At 57.3% G+C, this 19,770-nt stretch overlaps 1 protein-coding gene across 1 annotated transcript; it reads left to right on the forward strand.

Annotated features, from left to right (window-relative positions):
- Nucleotides 1-215: 215 nt before the first annotated feature.
- Nucleotides 216-17,850, forward strand: Serinc2 (serine incorporator 2). Its single transcript, XM_034636209.2, has 10 exons — nt 216-296; nt 8,364-8,525; nt 9,052-9,242; nt 9,689-9,768; nt 10,146-10,283; nt 10,737-10,906; nt 12,726-12,816; nt 13,127-13,268; nt 16,221-16,439; nt 17,277-17,850. The coding sequence occupies exons 1-10, from the start codon at nt 258-260 to the stop codon at nt 17,410-17,412; spliced, it is 1,368 nt and encodes a 455-aa protein (XP_034492100.2). The 5' UTR covers nt 216-257; the 3' UTR covers nt 17,413-17,850.
- The last annotated feature ends 1,920 nt before the right edge of the window (nt 17,851-19,770 follow it).

Below are 19,770 nucleotides of genomic sequence, written 5' to 3' on the forward strand. Positions count from 1 at the left end.
CAGGATCCCAGCCGGGGCCAGAGTTGGGTCGGATTGCGCGGCCCCCGCGGCCCTGGAATCTGCACCTCCCCTTCAGTCCGCTACAGTCCCGCCCCGCGCACCTGCCCCAGGTGAGTCCCGGGAGGCCCCGAGCGCCGCCGGAAAGGGCCGAGCGTCTTCGGCAGGTGGGGCGGGGCGGGGCGGGGCCAGGCGGGCACTGGGAGCCGGACGGGACCCCGAGGCCCGTCGCCGCCGCCGCCACCGCCTCCGCCGCCGCCATGGGCGCCTGCCTGGGCGCCTGCTCCCTGATCGGCTGCGTGAGTGCCCGTCCCGCACTTCTGTCCTGTGTTCTTCCTCCAAGTACTTTCTTCTTTTTCCTTCCTCCAAACTTGTCTTCCTCGGCCGGCCCCCGCCTTCGCGTCCCTCGGGCGCCTTTTTCAGCTCGCGCCCCCAACCACTCGTCCCGGGCAGCGGCGCCGCGACAGCTGGTGTCCCGGCTCGGGTTCCGGGGGGGAGGGGCGGGCCGGGCGGGGAGCGCCCTCGCGGCGCCTCGGGGCACCGGGGAGACTGAGGCCGAGCCCGGCGGAGGGAGCGTCGCGGCCCCCGCCCGCCCTTCCCGCCAACTTGGGGCGATCCTGGGGTGCGCCTCTCGTCTGTTTCCCGGACGCTCTGGCTCTTTGTGTGTCCTGCCTCGACCCTGCCCCTCTCTGCCGGGTGCCCTTCTCTGTCCCTTTGGCGACTATGTGTCCCTGTCGGTGTGGCTCACTTTGTCCATGGTATTTGCCCGGAACGCGTCTCTAAGCTTCGTGCGTCTGTCTGTCCATCCCTCCCCGTCTCCCTGCGCCCTCGGCTGCTCGGCGCATTTCGGCTCCCGCTGACTCCGGGCTCTTCCCCAGCCAGCCCTGGACCCTTCCGGAGCTGAGATGGGAGTGGGCTGGGAGGAGCCCCCATCCGGTCTCTCTGAGCCTCCCTGGAGCGGGGTGGTGCCAGTTGTCACTGACCATCGAGCCAAACTTTGGACTGGGCAACCCAGGAATTGAGGGAGGTGTGGGTGTGCGTGCCTGGTCACCTGAGTTGGAGACCTGGGGGCGGCCAGCGTAGGAGAGGGGCCCTTTCTGATTTCCCCCTTCCAGCCCCCTCTTTCTTCCCTTTCCCCTCATTAAATCTGAGGTTCATTCAGCAGCTCCCTCCCGCTCGGGCCCCACACAAAGAGGGGCGGAGAGAGAGGGGGCGCCGGCGCTGCTGGAGGAAAGCTCAGAACTTGCCTTCCTTTGTCCCTGATTTGTGTGTGCGAGGAGGGGCGCGTGGGGTGAGCGCTGGGGAGCGACAGATTCACTTGGTAGCCATTTTCTGAGAATGAGCTCGGCCTAGGGAGGCCTTAGAGTGGGTCCCTCGACGCAATTCTCTGTTCTCCTCTGGGCCTCCATTTCCCATCTGTGAAGTGAGTGTGTGAGTGTGTGTGTGTGTGTGTGTGTGTGTGTGTGTTCGCACCCAGGAAGACGGCTCCGCGGGTACCTGCAGTCCCTCCCAGGCCAAAGAATTCAAGGTTGGGGCTGGCGGGTTGGCCTTCGGTCAGGAAGGAACAGCTTCCCTGAGGGTGACTGGCTTTTCTTCTGGTCCTGCTGGTTGGCGCCGGCTTTGCTGTGCTGGGTGGGGCAGGGGATGTTGAGGGGAGCCCTGCTAATCCCCATCCTAGGTCTCCGTCTGTAAGTCCAGGATGATGGCAGTGTCCCCCCCCACCCCATGCTGTTGGGAATGTTAAATGGTAGATGTGGGGCTGGGCAAGGGTGCGGTGGCGCACACCTGTAATCCCAGTGACTCAAGAGGCTGAGGCAGGAGGATCCCAGTTCAAAGTCAGCTTCAGCAACTCAGAGAGACCCTGTCTCTAAATAAAATATAAGATAGGGACTAGGGATGTGGAAGTAGGGATGTGGCTCAGTGGGAAAGCTCCCCTGGGTTCAATCCCTGGGTTCAATCCCGAGCACCAAAAAAAAAAAAAAAAAAAAACAAACCCAACAAGAAACACGGTAGGCATGGAAAGTGCCCAGCACAGCTCCGCTAACTGGTGAGTGCTCACCATGGGTGCCCTTATCACGGAGGGAAGAAGGTGTGTGGAGAACTCCATCTGGAAAGTCTCTGAGTCACAGGATTCAATGCTGAGAGCAGACATGGAAACTGCAGCCCAGAGAGGTTAGCTGCTTTGCCTGAGGTTGCACAGTTGGGATTAAAATTTGTTTCCTGGTCCAGGTTTCTGTGCACACCCCCACTCCCTCTCCCGCATCCTGGCTGCCTAGGGACAGGGCTGGCCTAGGTAGAATTGGGAGGAAAGTTAGTGAGTGTCTGCACAGGACCTGCCGCTCCTTTCAGTTCCCTCCTCTTGGAGTTCTGACCTCTGACACTGTTCTTGGTGCTGTGCTGAGACCGTCACCCATGCCATCCCCCCGGTCCTACCCCCAGCCCTGTGGCACTGATGTCTCATTCTACATGCACCATGCCAACGATGGCCACCATTTACTGTGTCCTTATATAGGCCCAGTGCTCATGGGAAAGAGCTGTCCTGCAGCCCAGCACGATGATGAGCGAGGCACTTCATAGTCCCGTTTCAAAGATGAGAAAGCTGAATCAGAGAGGGCAGGTGGTTCCCCATGGCCACACAGTATTAATTGGTACAATGGGCTCCTACTGGACACCAACATCCTGTTTCAATAGAGTTCCCCTAGGACTGAGGTCCTGATGGGAGGTTTCCAGGCATCTTAAGGGGACTGTCTTGGGTACACGAGTTGGAGAAGACTTCTGTACCCTCCTAGCTGTGACCATCTGCCTCTCTGAGCAATTGCTGGATAGGAGGCGAGTCCAGCCTTGGATAGGCATAAGGTGGGTCCTCCAGAGCTGGGAGTGGCCAGGCAAGTCAGCATGGTGTGACGGGATAGTTAGCAAATATCAAGGGAGGGCCATCCACATGGAGGACGGTGAAAGGCCGCTGGGGCAGAACAGCTGGACTCAAGTCCTGTTGGCCTCTTCTCATCTGGAAGGCCGTGGGCAGTCCCTCTGCCCCTCCTTGTCTATGAAGTGGAAAGAACAGTGGTACCTGCCGTTCAGCAGCCTTGCAGGATTAGATGGAACCAAGATGAAAATCTCAGCATGTTTAACATGAAGCCGGTGTGCTGTGACTGCCCCATACGCACCCCAGGGTGGCAGACTGCTCCAGACCACGAGCGAGGAAGTGGTGAGAGGCCCGGCTCTCCAAATGGAGCCTGGGCTCGGAGCCATTGCTCCTGCCTCAGGAGCCCATTTTATAGATGAGGAAACCGAGTCCCACAGAAGGGAGGAGGGACTTTCTTGGACTCCAACTGTGAGCGGGCAGCCAGGCCAGCACTGGACCTGCATCCTTGGCACTGGGCAGGGGAAGGACACACGCCTTGAGTGGTTTCAGGCCACCTCTTCCCTGTGTGGGGCTGCCCTGCGGTGGCTCAGCAGCTGTGAATGGTCTGTGAAGGCTACAGGGTGCATTTTTGCCTGGGCCAGTGTTTTTGTTCTTAAATTGCAACAAGCTACACATGAGATTTACATTTTAGCCTTTTTTTTTTTTTTTTTTTTTTTTGTCTTCAAGGAGCTTGTCCTTTGTTTCAGCAGATATACAAAGTAAAGGTTTTTTTTTAGTTGTAGATGGACACAATTCCTTTATTTTATTTACTTATTTTTATATGGTGCTGAGGATAGAATCCAGTGCCTCACATGTGCGAGGTGAGCACTCTGTCACTGAGCTACACCCCAGCCCCCCCCAAAATGGGTCTTTAACTAATGCAGCCATAATGATATGGATCCCTAGTGAGTGGCATTATCAGAGTTTCCTCTGATAATAGGAAAACAGCCATGTGGGAGAAGCTGCTTCTTAAGTCTGGCTTAAGAAAATGGCTCCGGCTCCCTCTCCCTCCTCCCACAGCACTGCATCCCACCCCCGGAGCCGGCCTCTGTTCTGCGGCCAAAGTGATATATCTTTTTTTTTTTGTACTGGGGATTGAACTCAGGGGGCTTAACTACTGAGCCACATCCCCAGCCCCTTTTAGTTTTTATTTTAAGACAGGGTTGCTTAGGGCCTTAATTAGTTGTAGAGGCTGGCCTTGAACTTGCGGTCCTCCTGCCTGAGCCTCCAGAGTCCCTGGGATCACAGGCATGTGCCACCATGCCCAGCCAAAGTGACATATCTGAAACGCAAATCTGATGTCATTCCTCTTGGCAGTGGTTCCCTATTGCCTAGAGGGTGAAGTTCAGACTCACCTAAGGGACTCTGGCCACCACTTCTGGGTACCACGCCAGATACCCTGGAAATAAAATACTGACTGAATCTGTGTATGATTCCCCTGGCTAGGACGCCCTCCTCCCACCTCCCCTGGCTGCCTGCTCTCCCTGGAAGCTCCCGCCCCTCCCTTTTTTATTGTGGTGAAATACCTATAATATAAAATGTCTCATTTTGGCCATTTTAAAGTGTGCATTTCAAGTGGCCTTCGGTGCTGTCACGTGGGTGTCCCGCCATCGCCAGCCCCCTAGCCTTCCGCACACCATTTCATCTTCACAGACTGAAGCTCCCATTAAACAGTAGCCACCCTGGTAACCACTGGTGACAGCCTCAGCCCCTGGTAATGTCTGTTCTACTTTTTCTGTCAATGAACTTGACTGCTTGGGGTTCCTCAGTGAGTGCAGGATGCAGTGTTTGCCCTCCTGTGGTGGCTTCTCGATGTGTCATGTGTGTGTGTGGGGTCCTTCCATGTGGTGTGCAGAATGTCCTTCCTGTTCATGAGTGAGTGCTATTCCATTGTGTAACTAGACCGGGTTCTGTCTATCCACTTATCATCAATACACATCTGGGTGGTTTTTGCCTTTGGCTGCTGTGGACTAATCTGTTTGATCCCCACTTTCAGTTCTTTGGGGTGTGCAGGTGGCAGTGAAGGGCCAGCTTGTTTCAAACAAAACAATTCAAAACTGGCTCGGCCCTGAGCTGCTTCTCCTGCCCAGTGCTCCAGGGCTAGGGTTCTAAGGACTGCTGGCTGCTGGCCCCTGGGGCCACCAGGAGCGTGTGGGTGACTGGATGACACTGCTCCCACCGTGCTAACCCTCTCCGCCCTAGTGCCCAGCTGCTGTGTGCGGTGGGGAGCTCTCTGTGGGAGGCAGGGCGCAGGCAGCAGAGGCTGGCCGGCTGCTTTCTGGCTGGCCTGTCAAATGCCCAGGAACCTCGAAACTCCAAGACTCTGAGGCCCTGGGCTGGTGGCCGGGCTGGTTCTGTGCTAGGCCTTCTGGGCTTTTCCATCCTGCCTCAGGCCCTGGGGAGCAGGAAGTGGTGGGAGGCCTGGGGGGGGTTTCTGCTCCCTGGGCCTCTCGTCCTGCCCGAGCACTGACCCATGTCACTCGGCAGCTTGGTGACTTCCATCACCTCTGTAGTGATCCGAAGAGTGGGCGGGCCACCGCTGTCCCCAGGTGTGGGACATTATTATTATCTGCAGGCTCTCCAGACGATAATAAGCTCGTAAAACCTAAAAGCTTTGTGCCAATTTCAGTTTTTTATCTTTATTTGTAAATCTTATTTTTTCATATTTGTAAAATCAACTCCATTGACACATAATTAAGTGTTCTCCAGTTAAGTGTTACCTGCCCTCACCCTCGCCCACGTGGCGGGGAACCTTCCCTGATGTACAGGTGGACATTCCCTTCTCCATGTCCCTGCCTTTCCCGTATGAGCAGGAACTTGTTTGTGTGGGTGCCCACGACCTGCCCCTGCTCCCGCAGCCTGGCCTCCCTGCCTTGGGAAGGGTCCTTAAAGGGAGCTGTCGGAGGTGCAGAGAGGGGTCCAGGGGACCAACCTGGCTCTGATAGCTGGGGCTGCTTCTGCCTCCCCTCCTCCTGGCCCCTCGATTGCTGGTTGGGCCTTGCAAGTCCCGGGTCTCAGGTGTCAGGAACACCTGGATTCGGATCGCTTAAGAACTGGAGCGAATTGAAAGGTCAAACTCCCTGAAATTGGGACGGCTTTTCTTGTCTTACCTGTCGCAGGTTGAAAGGTCATGAGCGGACTCAGGTCCCCAGGTCCTCAGGGCACGTAGGTTTCCGAGGCGAATGCTGTTGGCCTGGGATTCCTGTGGACGTGGAGGGATGGTTTTCTTCTCTGAAGTATTTTTAAGTTAACGAGGCCGCCCTCAGTGCGCTGGGAAGTAGCGAGGCTCTTGGGCAGCTCACAGACCCCTCAGCTTGCTTGCTGGGTGACCTTGCTAGGTCACCTTTTTGAGTCTCTGTTTCCCCATTTGTAACTGGGAGGTTGTCACACACCTCATACTGTCAGTGAGGCTAATGTAGATGAAGTGCTTGCCACCGCGCCTGTGGCTGAGTAGCCCCTCAGAGGCGGTGGCTGTCACTTGGGTTACTTGAATCGCAGTGTTTTTATTGACTTGCTACGTGACCCCAGGTGAGTTTCTTAACCTCTCTGGTCTCAGTGTCCAGCTCCATAAAATGGTACTTATAGCCCTCCGTCTGATAACCAGGAGACTCCTGTGGCCCACAGAACACTGCCCCGGGTTATGCTCTCCCCCTGGCTCCCCAAATACGGCCGTGGATGGCAGGGCTTGTGGCGGCAGCTCAGGGTGTAGCCAGGAATTGCTGGGAGGGGGCATTCCCCAGCCATCCAAGGTGGCACCTATGCTGTACCTGGCCTTGTAGGTGACAGAGAAGGGAAAGGAGGGCTTCCAGGGGTGTCATCAAAGAGGCAGAGGGAGGCAGCTCCACCCAACTGAGGGTGCCCCGGGCCTGTGCCCAGTCCAGACCGGAAGGGGTGGAGGGAGCCTCAGGGGCCGGGCCCTTCAGCCTGCTCTCTGTCATCTCCCAGGCAAGATTGTTCCTGACCCTCTTCCTTTGACACTGAACCCGGTGGCACTTGGGATGCAGCCAGTCCTGTGCGTGGCTGCCAGCCACATGGCCACTCGCTGCTCACACCTGCAGCTCAGGCGGCCTCCCCAGGGGGCCACAGGGGCCTTCTTCCTCCTGCCCCTCAGCTCTCAGCTAAAAGGCGCCCTCTTCAAGGCGACCTTCCCCGACCTGCCACCCCTGTTGGCACTCATGGCAGCGGGTACTTCTCATCGTCACCCATCAGGTCTCTTGCTCTTAGATACCTGGGTGAGGACTTGGGGGGAGAGGTGGCCAGGGCGGCTGGAGGCGGGGCCTGTTTCCTCAAAGGCCTGAGGGCGGGTCCCCCTGGGGGGGGGTAGCTGTGAGGGGTGTGGCCTCCGCTGTCCCTGGGAAATTTCAGCCGCCAGAGCGGAGGGCACAGGCAGGGGACCCCAGAAGGGAAGGATTAGGCCGCCACCTGTTGTCCCAAACTGGTGCAGCGCTAGGGCCGGAGTTTCCATTGGTTCATTCAACCGATGCTTACTCTGCGCTTGTGTTTTTGAGTTGTGTTTGCTTCTGGCCAAAGACTTCGGACACTCAGCAGAGAGCCCACGAGCACCTACTGTGTGCCAGGCACTGTTGGCCCTGGTAATAGCACCCCATGCGCACAACGGACGAACTCCATGCTCGGGGCTGGGGTTGCGGCTCAGGGGCAGAGCGCTTGCTTGGGTGAGGCCCTGGGTTCGAGTCTCAGCACCACATATAAGTAAATAAAATAAAGGTCTACTGACAACGGAAATAAATAAATACATAAACATGCTCTGCGAGCAGGGGAAGCAGAGGAGTAGATATAGGCCTATCAGGATACAGAAGGTCCTGTGGGGACAAAATAAGGGACAGGAAAAGGAAGCCCAAGGACAGGGGTAAAATTTTAAATCCTGTTTTGTTCTCACATTTTTCCTGTGAGAAGTAGGTATTGTTAATGATTCCTGTTTTATAGAAGAGGAAACTAGTTCAGAGAGGTTGAGTGAGTTGTATAAAGTCACACAGAGCTGGCTTTTCCCTTTTTTTGCGCCACTCTCCCGACTTAAGTTAGAAACTCTGACCCCAGCTCGCTCGCGCACGCGCTCTCCCCCCCACACTTGTGGCACTGGATTGGACCCAGGTTGCTCTACCACCCAGCTACATCCCCGGCTCTTTTTAATCTTTTATTTCACTGTCTCACTAAATTGTCAAGCCTGGCCTCCAACTTGCAATCCTCCTGCCTCAGCCTCTTGAGTCACTGGGATGACAAGGCCATGCCACCCCACCTGGCTCCAGCTCTCTTACCAAAGCCACAGTGGTGCGTGAGATGGATCCAGGTTGGCTCTGGCTTCTGTGGCTGTGGTGGCCCGGTGTGACTTCCCCCTGCAGTTTAGATGGGTATCGTCAGGGAAGGGCCGGCGCTGCCCAGCTTGGTGCAGATGCGGAGCCCCCGACAGGCGGGTGGTGAGTGACAGCGCCCTCCCGCCCCGCAGGCCTCCTGCCTCTGTGGCACGGCTCCCTGCCTCCTGTGCGGCTGCTGCCCCGCCAGCCGCAACTCCACGGTGAGCCGCCTGGTCTTCACGAGCTTCCTCTTCCTGGGCGTGCTGGTGTCCATCATCATGCTGAGCCCCGGCGTGGAGAGTCAGCTGCACAAGGTGAGCCCCGGGGCGCCTGGCCTGGCCTGGCCTCAGCAGTCACCGAGGGGTGGCAGGACGCCAGGCGCCTGCCCCTGTGAGCTGGCAGGGACCTCTCCGGGGAGTCCTGTTCCTTATAAGCCGCGGTCCCCTTGGGAATGCTGGGATCACTGTTGTCCCTTAGACAGCTGGCCCGGGGACGCTCTGCTCCCCGTCAGTGCTGAAGCCGGGAGTGGCCCGACTCTCCCCCTCATCTCACCCTGGGGCTGAGGTCAGTGGCGGGCACACCCCGGGTGTCCAGGCTGCTCCCTGGACTGAGTCTGTAGCGGCTGGGCCACAGCTGTTTTCCCCAAGACGCTGTGACTCCGAGCCAGGTGGCGGGAGGCCACGCTGGGAAACCCCACAGTGTGTCCCTGGGCCCTGCCGGGTGATCTCGGGAAAGCACGCAGCCAGGAACAAGCTGTGAGGGGCCAGCCCCCGGCTCTGGCTGGGCTGCTGCATCCCTTCTGCGCCCTGGGTGGGCTCAGGCTGCTCTCTGTCCCCACAGCTGCCCTGGGTGTGTGAGGAGGAGGCCGGAAACCCCATTGTCCCTCAGGGCCACATCAACTGTGGCTCCCTGCTGGGCTTCCGCGCTGTCTACCGCATGTGCTTCTCCACCACGGCCTTCTTCTTCCTGTTCACCCTGCTCATGATGTGTGTGCGCAGCAGCCGGGACCCCAGGGCTGCCATCCAGAACGGGTGAGAGGGCCCACACCCGCGCACCCTGCCACTCTCCCCAGCACCCTTCTCCTTCTCTGCCTGTTCCCGGGGATCTCGAGACCCTGCCCTCAGACTCGGGAGTCACTGAAGCCAGTGCTCATAGCACAGAGAACGGCTCATTTAGTTATCCCTGTTTTTCAGATGGGGGAAGAAAGCTCAGAAAAGGCAGTAGTATGCTTGAGGTCACACAGCACTGTAGTGACGCAGTTGGCTAGAGCCTGGTCAACGATGCTCACTGCTTGGGTTTTCCCTCTCTGCCCCTCAGGGCTTTTTCTAGGGGCCCGGACAGGCTTTCTGTGCCCATCAGATAGTCCCCCTTCACCTCTCCCAAGGTCTGTTCTTCGGGAGCGGGGTTCTAGGGCCAGGCCTGGTCTGGCTTCTGAAGTCTGTGCCCAGCTCAGCTTCCTGTCTGTTCCCCACTGCAGGTTTTGGTTCTTTAAGTTCCTGGTCCTCGTGGGCATCACCGTGGGTGCCTTCTACATCCCTAGTGGCTCCTTCTCCAAGAGTAGGTGGCTGGGGGGGCCTTGGAGGGTTGCCAGGGAGTGGCAGGACTGCGGGGCTTCAGGTGGGGGAGCTTGGTGGGGCTGCTCTTTGCCCTGGCCCCCTGAGCCCAGGCTGCTGGGTCGCCCCACGGGACAGTACTAACACCCGGCTTCCTGGCCTTTGGGCAGCTTGGGGGTGGGGAGCCCGGCCCCTGACCCCTACTCTGCCATGCATGTCTGCAAGGCCAGGCTCCCCAGAGGCAGGGACTCTGCTTCTTAAAGTCCCCAGTGCAGGCTATGGCACGAGGGACAACTGAACAAAGAGTGAGTGAGAGGCAGGCATGGCTGTCCCTGTGGCCTGTCCCGTGGCCTGTCCCCTCACCCCGCCCCCCCCACGCAGTCTGGTTCTACTTCGGCGCCGTGGGCTCCTTCCTCTTCATCCTCATCCAGCTGGTCCTGCTCATCGACTTCGCGCACTCCTGGAACCAGCGGTGGCTGTGCAAGGCTGAGGAGTGCGACTCCCGCGCCTGGTATGCAGGTCAGTGCCGCCCGCTGCTCGGGCCTGGAGTCGGTGGCACCTGGGGCGGGGGAGGGCTGTCAGGGCCCGGGGCTGGGGGGGGGCAGTGGAGGAGAGCTGACCAGACAGCTCAGGGCTGCGGCCACAGCAGGCCACAGATGATGCCCTTTTGGTGGTGTCCACACGGAGCTTCCAGGGACAGCTGGTCCCTGCAGCCCTGGGAGCAGAAGGAGCCCCTGTCAGGCCCCTGTGGGTCCTGAGCCGCCGAGTGCTCCCAGGTGCTGCTGGTCTGGGCCCCGCCAAGCCTGCTGCTCTAGTGCGCTTTAACCGCTGCGCTGACCGGTGATCAGGGCAAGGCCACCTCCAGCCAGCTCAGGCAGTCACCCGGAGGCCCCGTGGAAGACACTGAATGAGGACACGGCCCAGCGGGGAGGCTGCCTGCTGCCGCCTGAATCGCTCCTGCCCTCCTCCCAGGCCTCTTCTTCTTCACCTTCCTCTTCTACGCGCTCTCCATCGCCGCCGTGACGCTGATGTTCATCTACTACACCCATCCCGGCGACTGCCACGAGGGCAAGGTCTTCATCGGCCTCAACCTCACCTTCTGTGTCTGCCTGTCCATTGTCGCTGTCCTGCCCAAGGTCCAGGTGAGCCTGCTATTGGCCCCGTGGCAGGTGGGACTCCTGTAGAAACCCAGGTTCCGGGCAGGCCCTGACATGGAGAGCGTGGGCTCCAGAGGCAGCATCTCCCATCTACATGCTGGGTGTCCTTGGGAAAGTGCTGTAACCTCTCTGTGCCTGTCTTTCCTCAAATGTAAAATGGGGATAATAACACCCCAGGACTGAAAGGGAGCCGTGCCTGGCATCGTAGGGGACCATCGGACATTAGCTGTTGGAGTGATTGATGTCATTTTTTTTTGTTTTCATGCAAATTGGAAGACCGTCAGGAAGGGATAGTGAGTGGTGATTCCTGGATGGTCCAAGAGATGGTGCTGGGGGGAAATTCCAGTGTCCCACCTCAGACCCTCTGAGACAGTGGGTGGGGGCTCCCAGCATATGTGTCCTTCACAGACTGTCTCTGGACCCCCTTGGGCGTACCTCACAGTTGGGGTCTCAGTACCTCACAGTTGGGGTCTCAGCACACCAGGGGTTTCCGAGGTAGCTTGGGTGGTCTCTGTGTGTCTTCAGCAGAAAGACTGAGAACCTCTTTTCTGCTCAGAGCCTCCATTTGTGTGAGAAAGTTGAAGCCCAGAGAGGGAGACACAGTATCCAGAGCACACAGCAACCAGCATTCATTCAGCAAATACCTTATTTATTTATTTATTTAGTACTGGGGTTGAACCCAGGGTCTCACTAAGTTGCTGAGGCTGATCTTGAACTCATAATCCTCCTGCCTCTGCTTCCCAAGTCTCTGGGATTACAGGTGTGCACTACTGTGCCTGGCTTTTCAGGCTCACTGCTAAGTATATTGGATACAGCTGCCAGGAATAGGAGGTATGATACAGTGGCTGTAAGTTAATGACATCTGTCATGTATGTCATTTGGTCCTCACATCATCATTATCCCTACTTTACAGACAAGGAAACACAGGCTTAAAGAAGTAAAGAGGCCAGGCATGATGGTACAACCCTGTAATCCCAGTCACACAGGAGGTTGAGGCAGGAGGTTGGCAAGTTTGAGGCCAGCCTCAACAATTTAGCAAGATTCTTTCTCAAAATACAAGGGCTGAGGGGGCTGGGGTTGTGGCTAAGCGGTAGCACATTTGTCTGGCATGTGTGAGGCACTGGGTTCGATTCTTAGCACCACATATAAATAAATAAAATAATAGTCTATCAACAACTAAAAAAAATGTTAAAAAAAAATACAAGGGCCAGGCACCATGGCACATGCCTATAATCCCAACTGCTCTGGAGTCTGAGGCAAGAGGTTCACAAGTTCAAGGCCAGCCTCAGCAACTTAATGAGTTCCCCAGCAACTCAGTGAAGCCCTGTCTCAAAATAAAATACAAAAAAGGGGCTGGGGATGTGGCTCAGTGGTTAAGTGCCCCTGGGTTCAATCCTTGGCATCCAAAACAAAACAAAGAGTGGGCACAGCAGGGGTGAAGGCCCTGGGGCAGCAGAGGGTTGGCCGCTCTGGGGATGGAGAGGCCATCGTCTAGCGTGCTGGGCCTGGAGGAGAAGGCTGGCACACCAGGGAGGCTGGTTGGCAGTGCCACCCTGAAGGGTTTTCAGAAGGGAGGGGCCTGGGTGATCTGAGGAGTGAGGAGTGTGAAGAGGAGGGAGAATTAGAACCCTACTTCTGGAAGGTGAGGGTGCTGAGGGACCTGGCTGGTGTGTTTTCCCAATGTGGGGTGGATGGGCCTCCCAGGGCGGGGGATTCCTGAGGTCCCCTAGTTGGTGAGAGTGGTCTGGGTGGGCGTGGGTGTCCCTAGTCTGGCAGGGGACTTACCGATGACGGCCTTCCGCAGGACGCCCAGCCCAACTCTGGGCTGCTGCAGGCCTCTGTCATCTCGCTCTACACCATGTTTGTCACGTGGTCCGCCCTCTCCAATGTCCCTGGTGAGTATGGACCCAGGTTCGAGGAGGCCTGGCCTTGTTGCTGGACCACAGTGGCATGCCAGGGAACTGGGGATCCTCACAGGTGACAGGGACACGTGGCTGCAGCCCATCCTGAGACTGGGTCCTCAGGGAAGTGGGCGCCCACCGGCTCCCGGAGTTGACTCTGTCACTGTGTGTGCTGAGTGCCGTCTGCTGCTGGGCCCTGGCTGGTGGGTTGGGTTTCTGTCTTTCTGTCTGTCTACCCATCCTCAGGGCCACCGGGCTTCCCAGCGGCTCAGGGGGTGGAGGGTGACTGTGCCCCCCTTCCTAGACCAGAAGTGCAACCCTCACTTGCTGACCCGCTTGGACAACGCCACGGTCCTGGCAGGCCCCGAGGGCTACGAGAGCCAGTGGTGGGACGCCCCCAGCATCGTGGGCCTCATCATCTTCATCCTGTGCACCCTCTTCATCAGGTATGACGGGGTCCAGTCTCCGGGGAGTGGTCATGTGGGGGGCCAGAAGTGAGGAGGACCTGGGAACCCCGCACCAAACTGGAAGGTGCCCTGAGCCAGCGGCACTCCCAGCCCCTGCCTTGGTGGAGTCTGAGCATGCGCAGCAGGAGAGGGCAGCAGAAGTGGGCCGGGCCCCGCCTCCCGGGCCCCGCCTCCCGGGCCCCGCCTCCCGGGCCCCGCCTCCCGGGCCCCGCCTCCCGGGCCCCGCCTCCCGGGCCCCGCCTTGTTCTGCGCACAGCAACCAGCATTCATTCAGCAAATACCTTATTTATTTAGTACTGGGGTTGAACAGCAGGCCCAGGCTCCATTTCTTCCCTGCCATGTGACTTGGGCAAGTGGCTTAATTTTTCTGAGCCTCATTTTCCTCCTCAGTTAGAGGAGGACGGTGCTGTCCATGGTGGAGGAGCTGACTGTAGTCTCCTCATCTCCCCCGAGAGGGCAGCTCATGCTGAAGTTCACACAGCAACTTTTTATTCTTTTAATTTATTTTATTTTTTTGTCACTAAGGATTAAACCCAGGGGTGCTTTACTGCTAAGCTACATCCCAGCCCTTTTATTTTTTATTTTTATTTTAATTTTTTTTCAGTTGGCGGAAGTTGCGGCTCAGTGGTAGCGGGTTCGCTTAGCATGTGCAAGGCTCTGAGTTCAATCCTCAGCACCACATAAAAATAATTAAATAAAGGTATTGTGTCCAACTACAACTAAAAAATAAATATTTTTAAAAAATATTTTTTTAGTTGTCGATGGACCTTCATTTTTATTTATTTATATGTGGTGCTGAGAATCAAATCCAGTGCCTCACACATGCTAGGCAAGTGCTCTACCACTGAGCCACAACCTCAACCCTATTTTTTATTTTGAAACAGAGTCTGGCTGAGTTACTTAGTTACTAAGTTGCCGAGGCTGGCCTCGCACTGGCAATTCTCCTGCCTCAGCCTCCTGAATCACAGGGATTACAAGCTTGTACCATTGTGCCCAGCTACACAGCAACTTATTAAAAGGAACATATTAGAAGTGCTTATTAGTGTGTGCTCTGGAGCTTGCCTGCCTGCCTTTGAATTTGGCCCTGCCACTTGCTAGCTCTGTAATCTTGGGCAAGTCATTTACCCTCTCTGTGCCTCAGTTTCCTTATCTACAGAATAGGGATAAAAATAGTACCTACTTCATTGGATTGTTGAAGGTTGGTGCCATGAGTTATTGTGTATACAACAGTATAAAAGACCAGTAAGAAGAAACTTGCCAAGTATCAGGTGCAAAAGAAGTGTTCTCTGTTGTTCTAACTCTCTGACATTTGCACAGCTGGGTGGAGTGAGCGGCTGCTTTGTAAGGCTCTGGGTCATAATGTCAACACCTTTGAATTCTGCAAACTCTCGCCCAGCCCAGCACTTCCCCAGGCCCCCTTGTGTGCGCCTGTGCTCCGCTCTCCGGAGGATCCCTGGGCTCTGCCCCTCTGCCTCTCCTTCTCCCGGCAGGCCTCCGTGCTTTGAGGTTGTTGCAGTTTGTTTTGTTTTAACCTTTTCACAACATTTTCTCCAAGTCCTGCCAGGGCAGTCCATGCTCCTCTCTTCTCCGTCACAATCGATCTCGTGTAACCTGGAAAGTTACGAAGTCTCTTTTGTAAATGGGGAGACCATGACTCAGGGAGGAGGTGCTGCTTGTCAGAGGCCGTGAACACACAGCGGCCCGGGACATCCGCTGCCAAGGGGCAGCGGTGGCCCAGAGGACCAGGACTACCCAGAGTCTCTGCCCAGCTCCGGTGGCCCCGGGCCTGGCTCTCCTGCATTGGATGCCCACGCGAGAGCTGGGGCCTGGGCTCTGGAGGCTCACCAGGGTAGATTTCTAGTTCCATGGGGCAGGGCTAGAATCCAGCTCTTCCTTCTTTTTAGGGATTGAACCCGGAGGCATTCTATCAATGAGCTAAATTCCCAGTCCTTTTTATTTTTTCATTTTGAGACAGGCTCTCACTAAATTGTTCAGGCGGGCCTTGAGCTTGCGTCTTCCTGTCTCAGCCCCCAGAGTGGCTGGGATTACAAGCATGAACCAGTATACCTGGGCTTTTTACCTTTTTTCCAGAATATGAGTTGGGTTTTCGAAATTGTATGTCTTGAACCACTAAATTTTGTCTTAACATTAAGTCCTCATTGTAGAAAAGCAGTGACAGCCAGGTGTGCTGGTAGGCACCTGTAACTCCAGTGACCCAGGAGATTGAGCAGGAGGATTGTAAATTGGAGGCCAGCCTCAGTAACTTAGCAAGACTCTGTCTCAAAATGAAATAAAAAGGGCTGGGGGTGTATTTCAGAGGTGGACCCCTGATGGGTTCAATCCTCAGTACCCAAAAGAAAAAAGAGAGAGAGAGAGAGAACAAAAGCAATGACATATAATCATTCTGTGATTGTCATTGTCTTCTTTTAGTGTAAGCGTGAAGGAAAGGGAGCAAATGATTGATTACCTGAGACCAATAAAAGCATTGTTAATTATTAACATTAAAACCCTGGTGCCGTGGCTTGCAGCACTAGGAACTCAATACATGTTTGTGGAAGTAGCAAATGGGCAGGCATAATCGTATTGACTGTTTATTTAGCTCATGCTCTGCGCCAGGACAGTGCCAGGGGCTGTTCATCTTTATTTCATTTAATCCTCCTAGCAACCCTATGAGGGAAGTACAGATGAGGCATCAGAGGCTCAGAGAGGTTAAGTATCTTGCTCAGTGTCACAGAGGGAGTTGGTCTAGAGTTGAGAGTCAAAACAGCTCATTAACTTCCAGGCCCAGACCATCGGGTCACTGGCCTCCAGAGCTCTGAGACCCTCTGTCTGGGGTTGTGAGCAGTGCCATGGCTCACAGGGCCACCCTGCTACCTGTATGCCCACCTTGGTGGCAACAGCCCTGACCCCACCTTCCTCTCTCCCTGACAGTGTGCGCTCCTCAGACCACCGGCAGGTGAACAGTCTGATGCAGACAGAGGAGTGCCCGGCCGGGCCGGAGGTCATGCAGCAGCAGCAGCAGATGGAGGTCTGTGAGGGCCGGGCCTTCGACAATGAGCAGGACGGTGTCACCTACAGCTACTCCTTCTTCCACTTCTGCCTCGTGCTGGCCTCCCTGCACATCATGATGACGCTCACCAACTGGTACAGGTGTGCGCAGCCTGGTGGGCAGGTGCCCAGGGTGGTGCCATGTGCCCCGTCTCCTCTGTTCCCTCCCCGGGTGTCCCTGATGCCTGCTCAAGGCTGGGGGCATCTGGTGTCTGCCCTGCCCTGCCCCAGTTTCTCTGCTGGTGCCTCAGTGTGCCCAGCTCCTGCGGCTTCCCCAAGTGATGGGGTGGGTGTCACAGGAGGGGGGTGTTACAGGAGCGGGGGCTGGGCCTGTGCAGGGCTACGGGGTTTCAAATCAGGGTGACCATGGAGTCAGATTTGGGATTCGTGGCTGGAGGTCAGGGTTAGGGTAGGACCAGAAGCTCAGGTGCAGGGTTAGGAGTAAGAGTGGTGGCATCTAGGGCTGGGGTGGGGCCTCTGGAGTTGCACCTGGTCTCCGTCACTTGGGACTGTTGCAATGGCCACACACCATACTGTGTCATTTGGGGTCTGGAGCCCACAGCTGGGATCGAAGCTGCAGAATCAAGGAGCTAAGATCAGGGTGATAAGGTCAGGGGTCAGGTGGGCTGAGTCAAGGTGAGCCGTTGGGACTAAGGTCAGGAGTCCCAAGGTCAGGGGCTGGGAATGAGGTCAGAGAGTTGGGATCACATGTCAGACACCAGCAGTCTGGTCAAGGTCTAGGACTTGGGTCAACACCGGAGTTGAGGTTGGTGCAAGGCCAAGAGCCTCGCGCAGGGTCATGAGGCCAAGTGTCTCAAGCGTCAGAGGCAGCGTCAGAGCCAGCGTGAAGCCAGGCGTCACAGCTGGGTCGTAAAGCCAGGGAATGGGACCAAGGGCACAGGATGGGGCCAGTCTCACGAGGAATATGGTGTGTTCTAGACCCGGAGAGACGCAGACGATGGTCAGCACGTGGACTGCCGTGTGGGTGAAGATCTGCGCCAGCTGGGCAGGGCTGTTCCTCTACCTGTGGACCCTGGTGGCCCCCCTGCTCCTGCCCAACCGTGACTTCAGCTGAGGCAGCCCCCGGAGCCTCCCCACTTCGTGCCTCGGGGCTCACCGACAGCCACCCTGCCGCCTCCCCACCCACCCTCCTCCAGGCCTGGCCTGAGTGGCTCTCCTCCAGTCCTAGTGCCCTCAGGGTCCAGGAAGCACCGAGCTCACACCTGTGCCCCACCGGGCCACCACCCTGGGTCACAGAGCCGCCTCTTCCTTCCCTGACCCCAGTGACCCAGGGTCACCCTGGGGACAAAACATCCCCTTGTTCCCAGGCTGCCCAGAGGGGACTTAAGGGGAGAGCAGCTCAGAGCTGTTCAGAGGGCAGTGAGCACGCGCCATCTTGGGTGCCTGGCACCGAGGCCGGTGTTCCTGCCCGTTATCCCCTTCCTGGACCATGTGCCTTATGAGTCTCTAAGACTTCGCCCAATAAACACGCCCGAGTGTGTGCCTTCCTACAGCCTGTGCTCCTCATCCTTGCTGCTGCAGTCGTGTGGGGCTGGGACTGGAAAATCAGGGCTAAGGGTCGAGGGGTCTGGGCTCCAGTCATGGAGAACCCAGGGTGCAGGGTGGCAAGGAAGGAGGGCCAGGCCAGGGCCTTGGACAAAGGGAGTGTGGGGGCCAGATAAAGGGAGCCAGGAGGCAGTAGGACCAGCGGGGACCCTTCATGAGGACAGGGAGGCCATGTGGAGAGCCACCTGGAGAGCAGGGGCCATGCCAGCTGGCTGAGGACACTGCCTTCAGGGTCCCTCTTACCAAGCACTGCCCCAGAGTCCTGCCCATCTCTGGCCGCGAACACAGTGAGGACTTGGGCACCACCCTTCGCAAGGGCATTGGCATCTGCCTGGGGCCAGGTGCTCTGGGGAATGCAGAGAAGATCCAGTGAGCCCCAGGCCTCAGGCCACCTTGGGGAAGGTCACGTGCCCTGACTCACCAAGCCAGCCTGCTGCCCACACAGAGGAAGCCATGGGGACCTGTGGGCTTTGGGTGGGTCCTTCTCATCTCTGGCTCCTGGTTCCTCACTCACCAAAGGGGAGCAGTGCCACCCACTGTTGTGAGGACCCCTGGAGCAGCCGGTGGCAAGGCTGACAGGGTTCCGTGAAGGTCAGCTCCCATCTCTGGAAGGGCACAGGCTGGTGAGGGGCACAGACAGGCTCCTGGCTGGGCCCAGGACCTGTCACCGTGGTGACCAGATGTAAGCTCTTCGTTGCTTCTGCTTGTGGGTCTAGGAATGGGTACTGACGTGGTTTACTGAGGCCGGAGGATGGGATGGCGGAGGACAGCCCGCCTTTAAGGTGCTCCATGGTTACGGGGTGAGTGCAGTGGTGGATGTGGGGTCACCAAGGAGACACCGACCAGCTGGGAGATAGGACGGAACATGGAGAATGAGGTGGAGGCAGCTGGGCCAAGAGGGGTGCCAGTGCTCAAGGGAGAGAGGGATGGCAGTGGGGGAGTGGGGTCCAAGGACCAATAATGTGTACCGTGGGGTGAGCTCCGGGCGATGGGCCGGGCCGGATCATGCAGGCCCCTGGGGACCATGGTGAGGAGGCCAGGCCTTCCACAGACAGAGGGGACATGGGGCGTTTGAACTGGGAGAAGCACTGATGGTGCTTTGATCATGGGGAGCCTGGATGGTTTAGAGTCAGAGTGAGGGGACCGGGCTGTTATTTCAGAAGTGGGACAGGCCTGGGGTGGAGGGGCGGGGCCTGGGCTGGAGCAGGGGCTGGGGAAGGCTCCTCACTGCCAGAGGGGACTTGCATCAGGATGCTCTTGTCCCCTGTGCCCTGGCTGGAGAGCCCCCTCTCCACGGCCACCTGAGCATCCTCTCCTGGCATAGACTTCATTTCTTTATTTCCCCTTTGGGGGGGAAGGAGCCCACAGTGGGCTTCTGGCTTTGTCCTGCTTTTGTAACTTGTTGCTTTACAGCGTCCAAGTGATTCATCCAGCAAACCTGTGCCGAGTAGGAGTTATGTGCCAGGCTCGGACTGGCGCAGTCCTGGTGGGGCAGGAGGCTGGGGACAGACAGAAGAGCTCAGTGTGGGGTCACCCCCTCGGAGAAGCTGCCTGATCCTCTAGGGCAGAGGACTTTCCTCATCCCCACAGCCCTGGTTCTTCCCTCCAGCAAGGAACTGGTCACACACCGGTGACTGGGTGGTCCATGAGGTGGCGCTGGGGCTGGGAAGGTGCACCCGCCTTTCCTGCTGCCCAGTATCAGGGCTGCCGTGTGCCCTCTCTCTCCTCCCCCACCCCATCCTCCCTCCAGCTCTTCTCCCTGGACCCTCGCCTTTCTCGGTCACCTATCTTCCTCTACATGCTCTTCTGGGCACTGCTTTCCTCCTGTGTCCATCTGTGCAGAGGCTGTGATACCCCGGCTCCTTTG

This window comes from Marmota flaviventris, chromosome 10, assembly GCF_047511675.1.
Source record: "Marmota flaviventris isolate mMarFla1 chromosome 10, mMarFla1.hap1, whole genome shotgun sequence".
Classification (NCBI taxonomy): Eukaryota; Metazoa; Chordata; class Mammalia; order Rodentia; family Sciuridae; genus Marmota; species Marmota flaviventris.

Excerpts from the sequence above, each read along its gene's own strand:
- Serinc2 (XM_034636209.2), top strand. The coding sequence starts at position 258 with ATGGGCGCCTGCCTGGGCGCCTGCTCCCTGATCGGCTGC. Across the intron at positions 9,243-9,688 it reads AGGGCTGCCATCCAGAACGG|GTTTTGGTTCTTTAAGTTCC; the intron begins GTGAGAGGGCCC and ends TCCCCACTGCAG. Across the intron at positions 13,269-16,220 it reads CTGTGCACCCTCTTCATCAG|TGTGCGCTCCTCAGACCACC; the intron begins GTATGACGGGGT and ends TCTCCCTGACAG.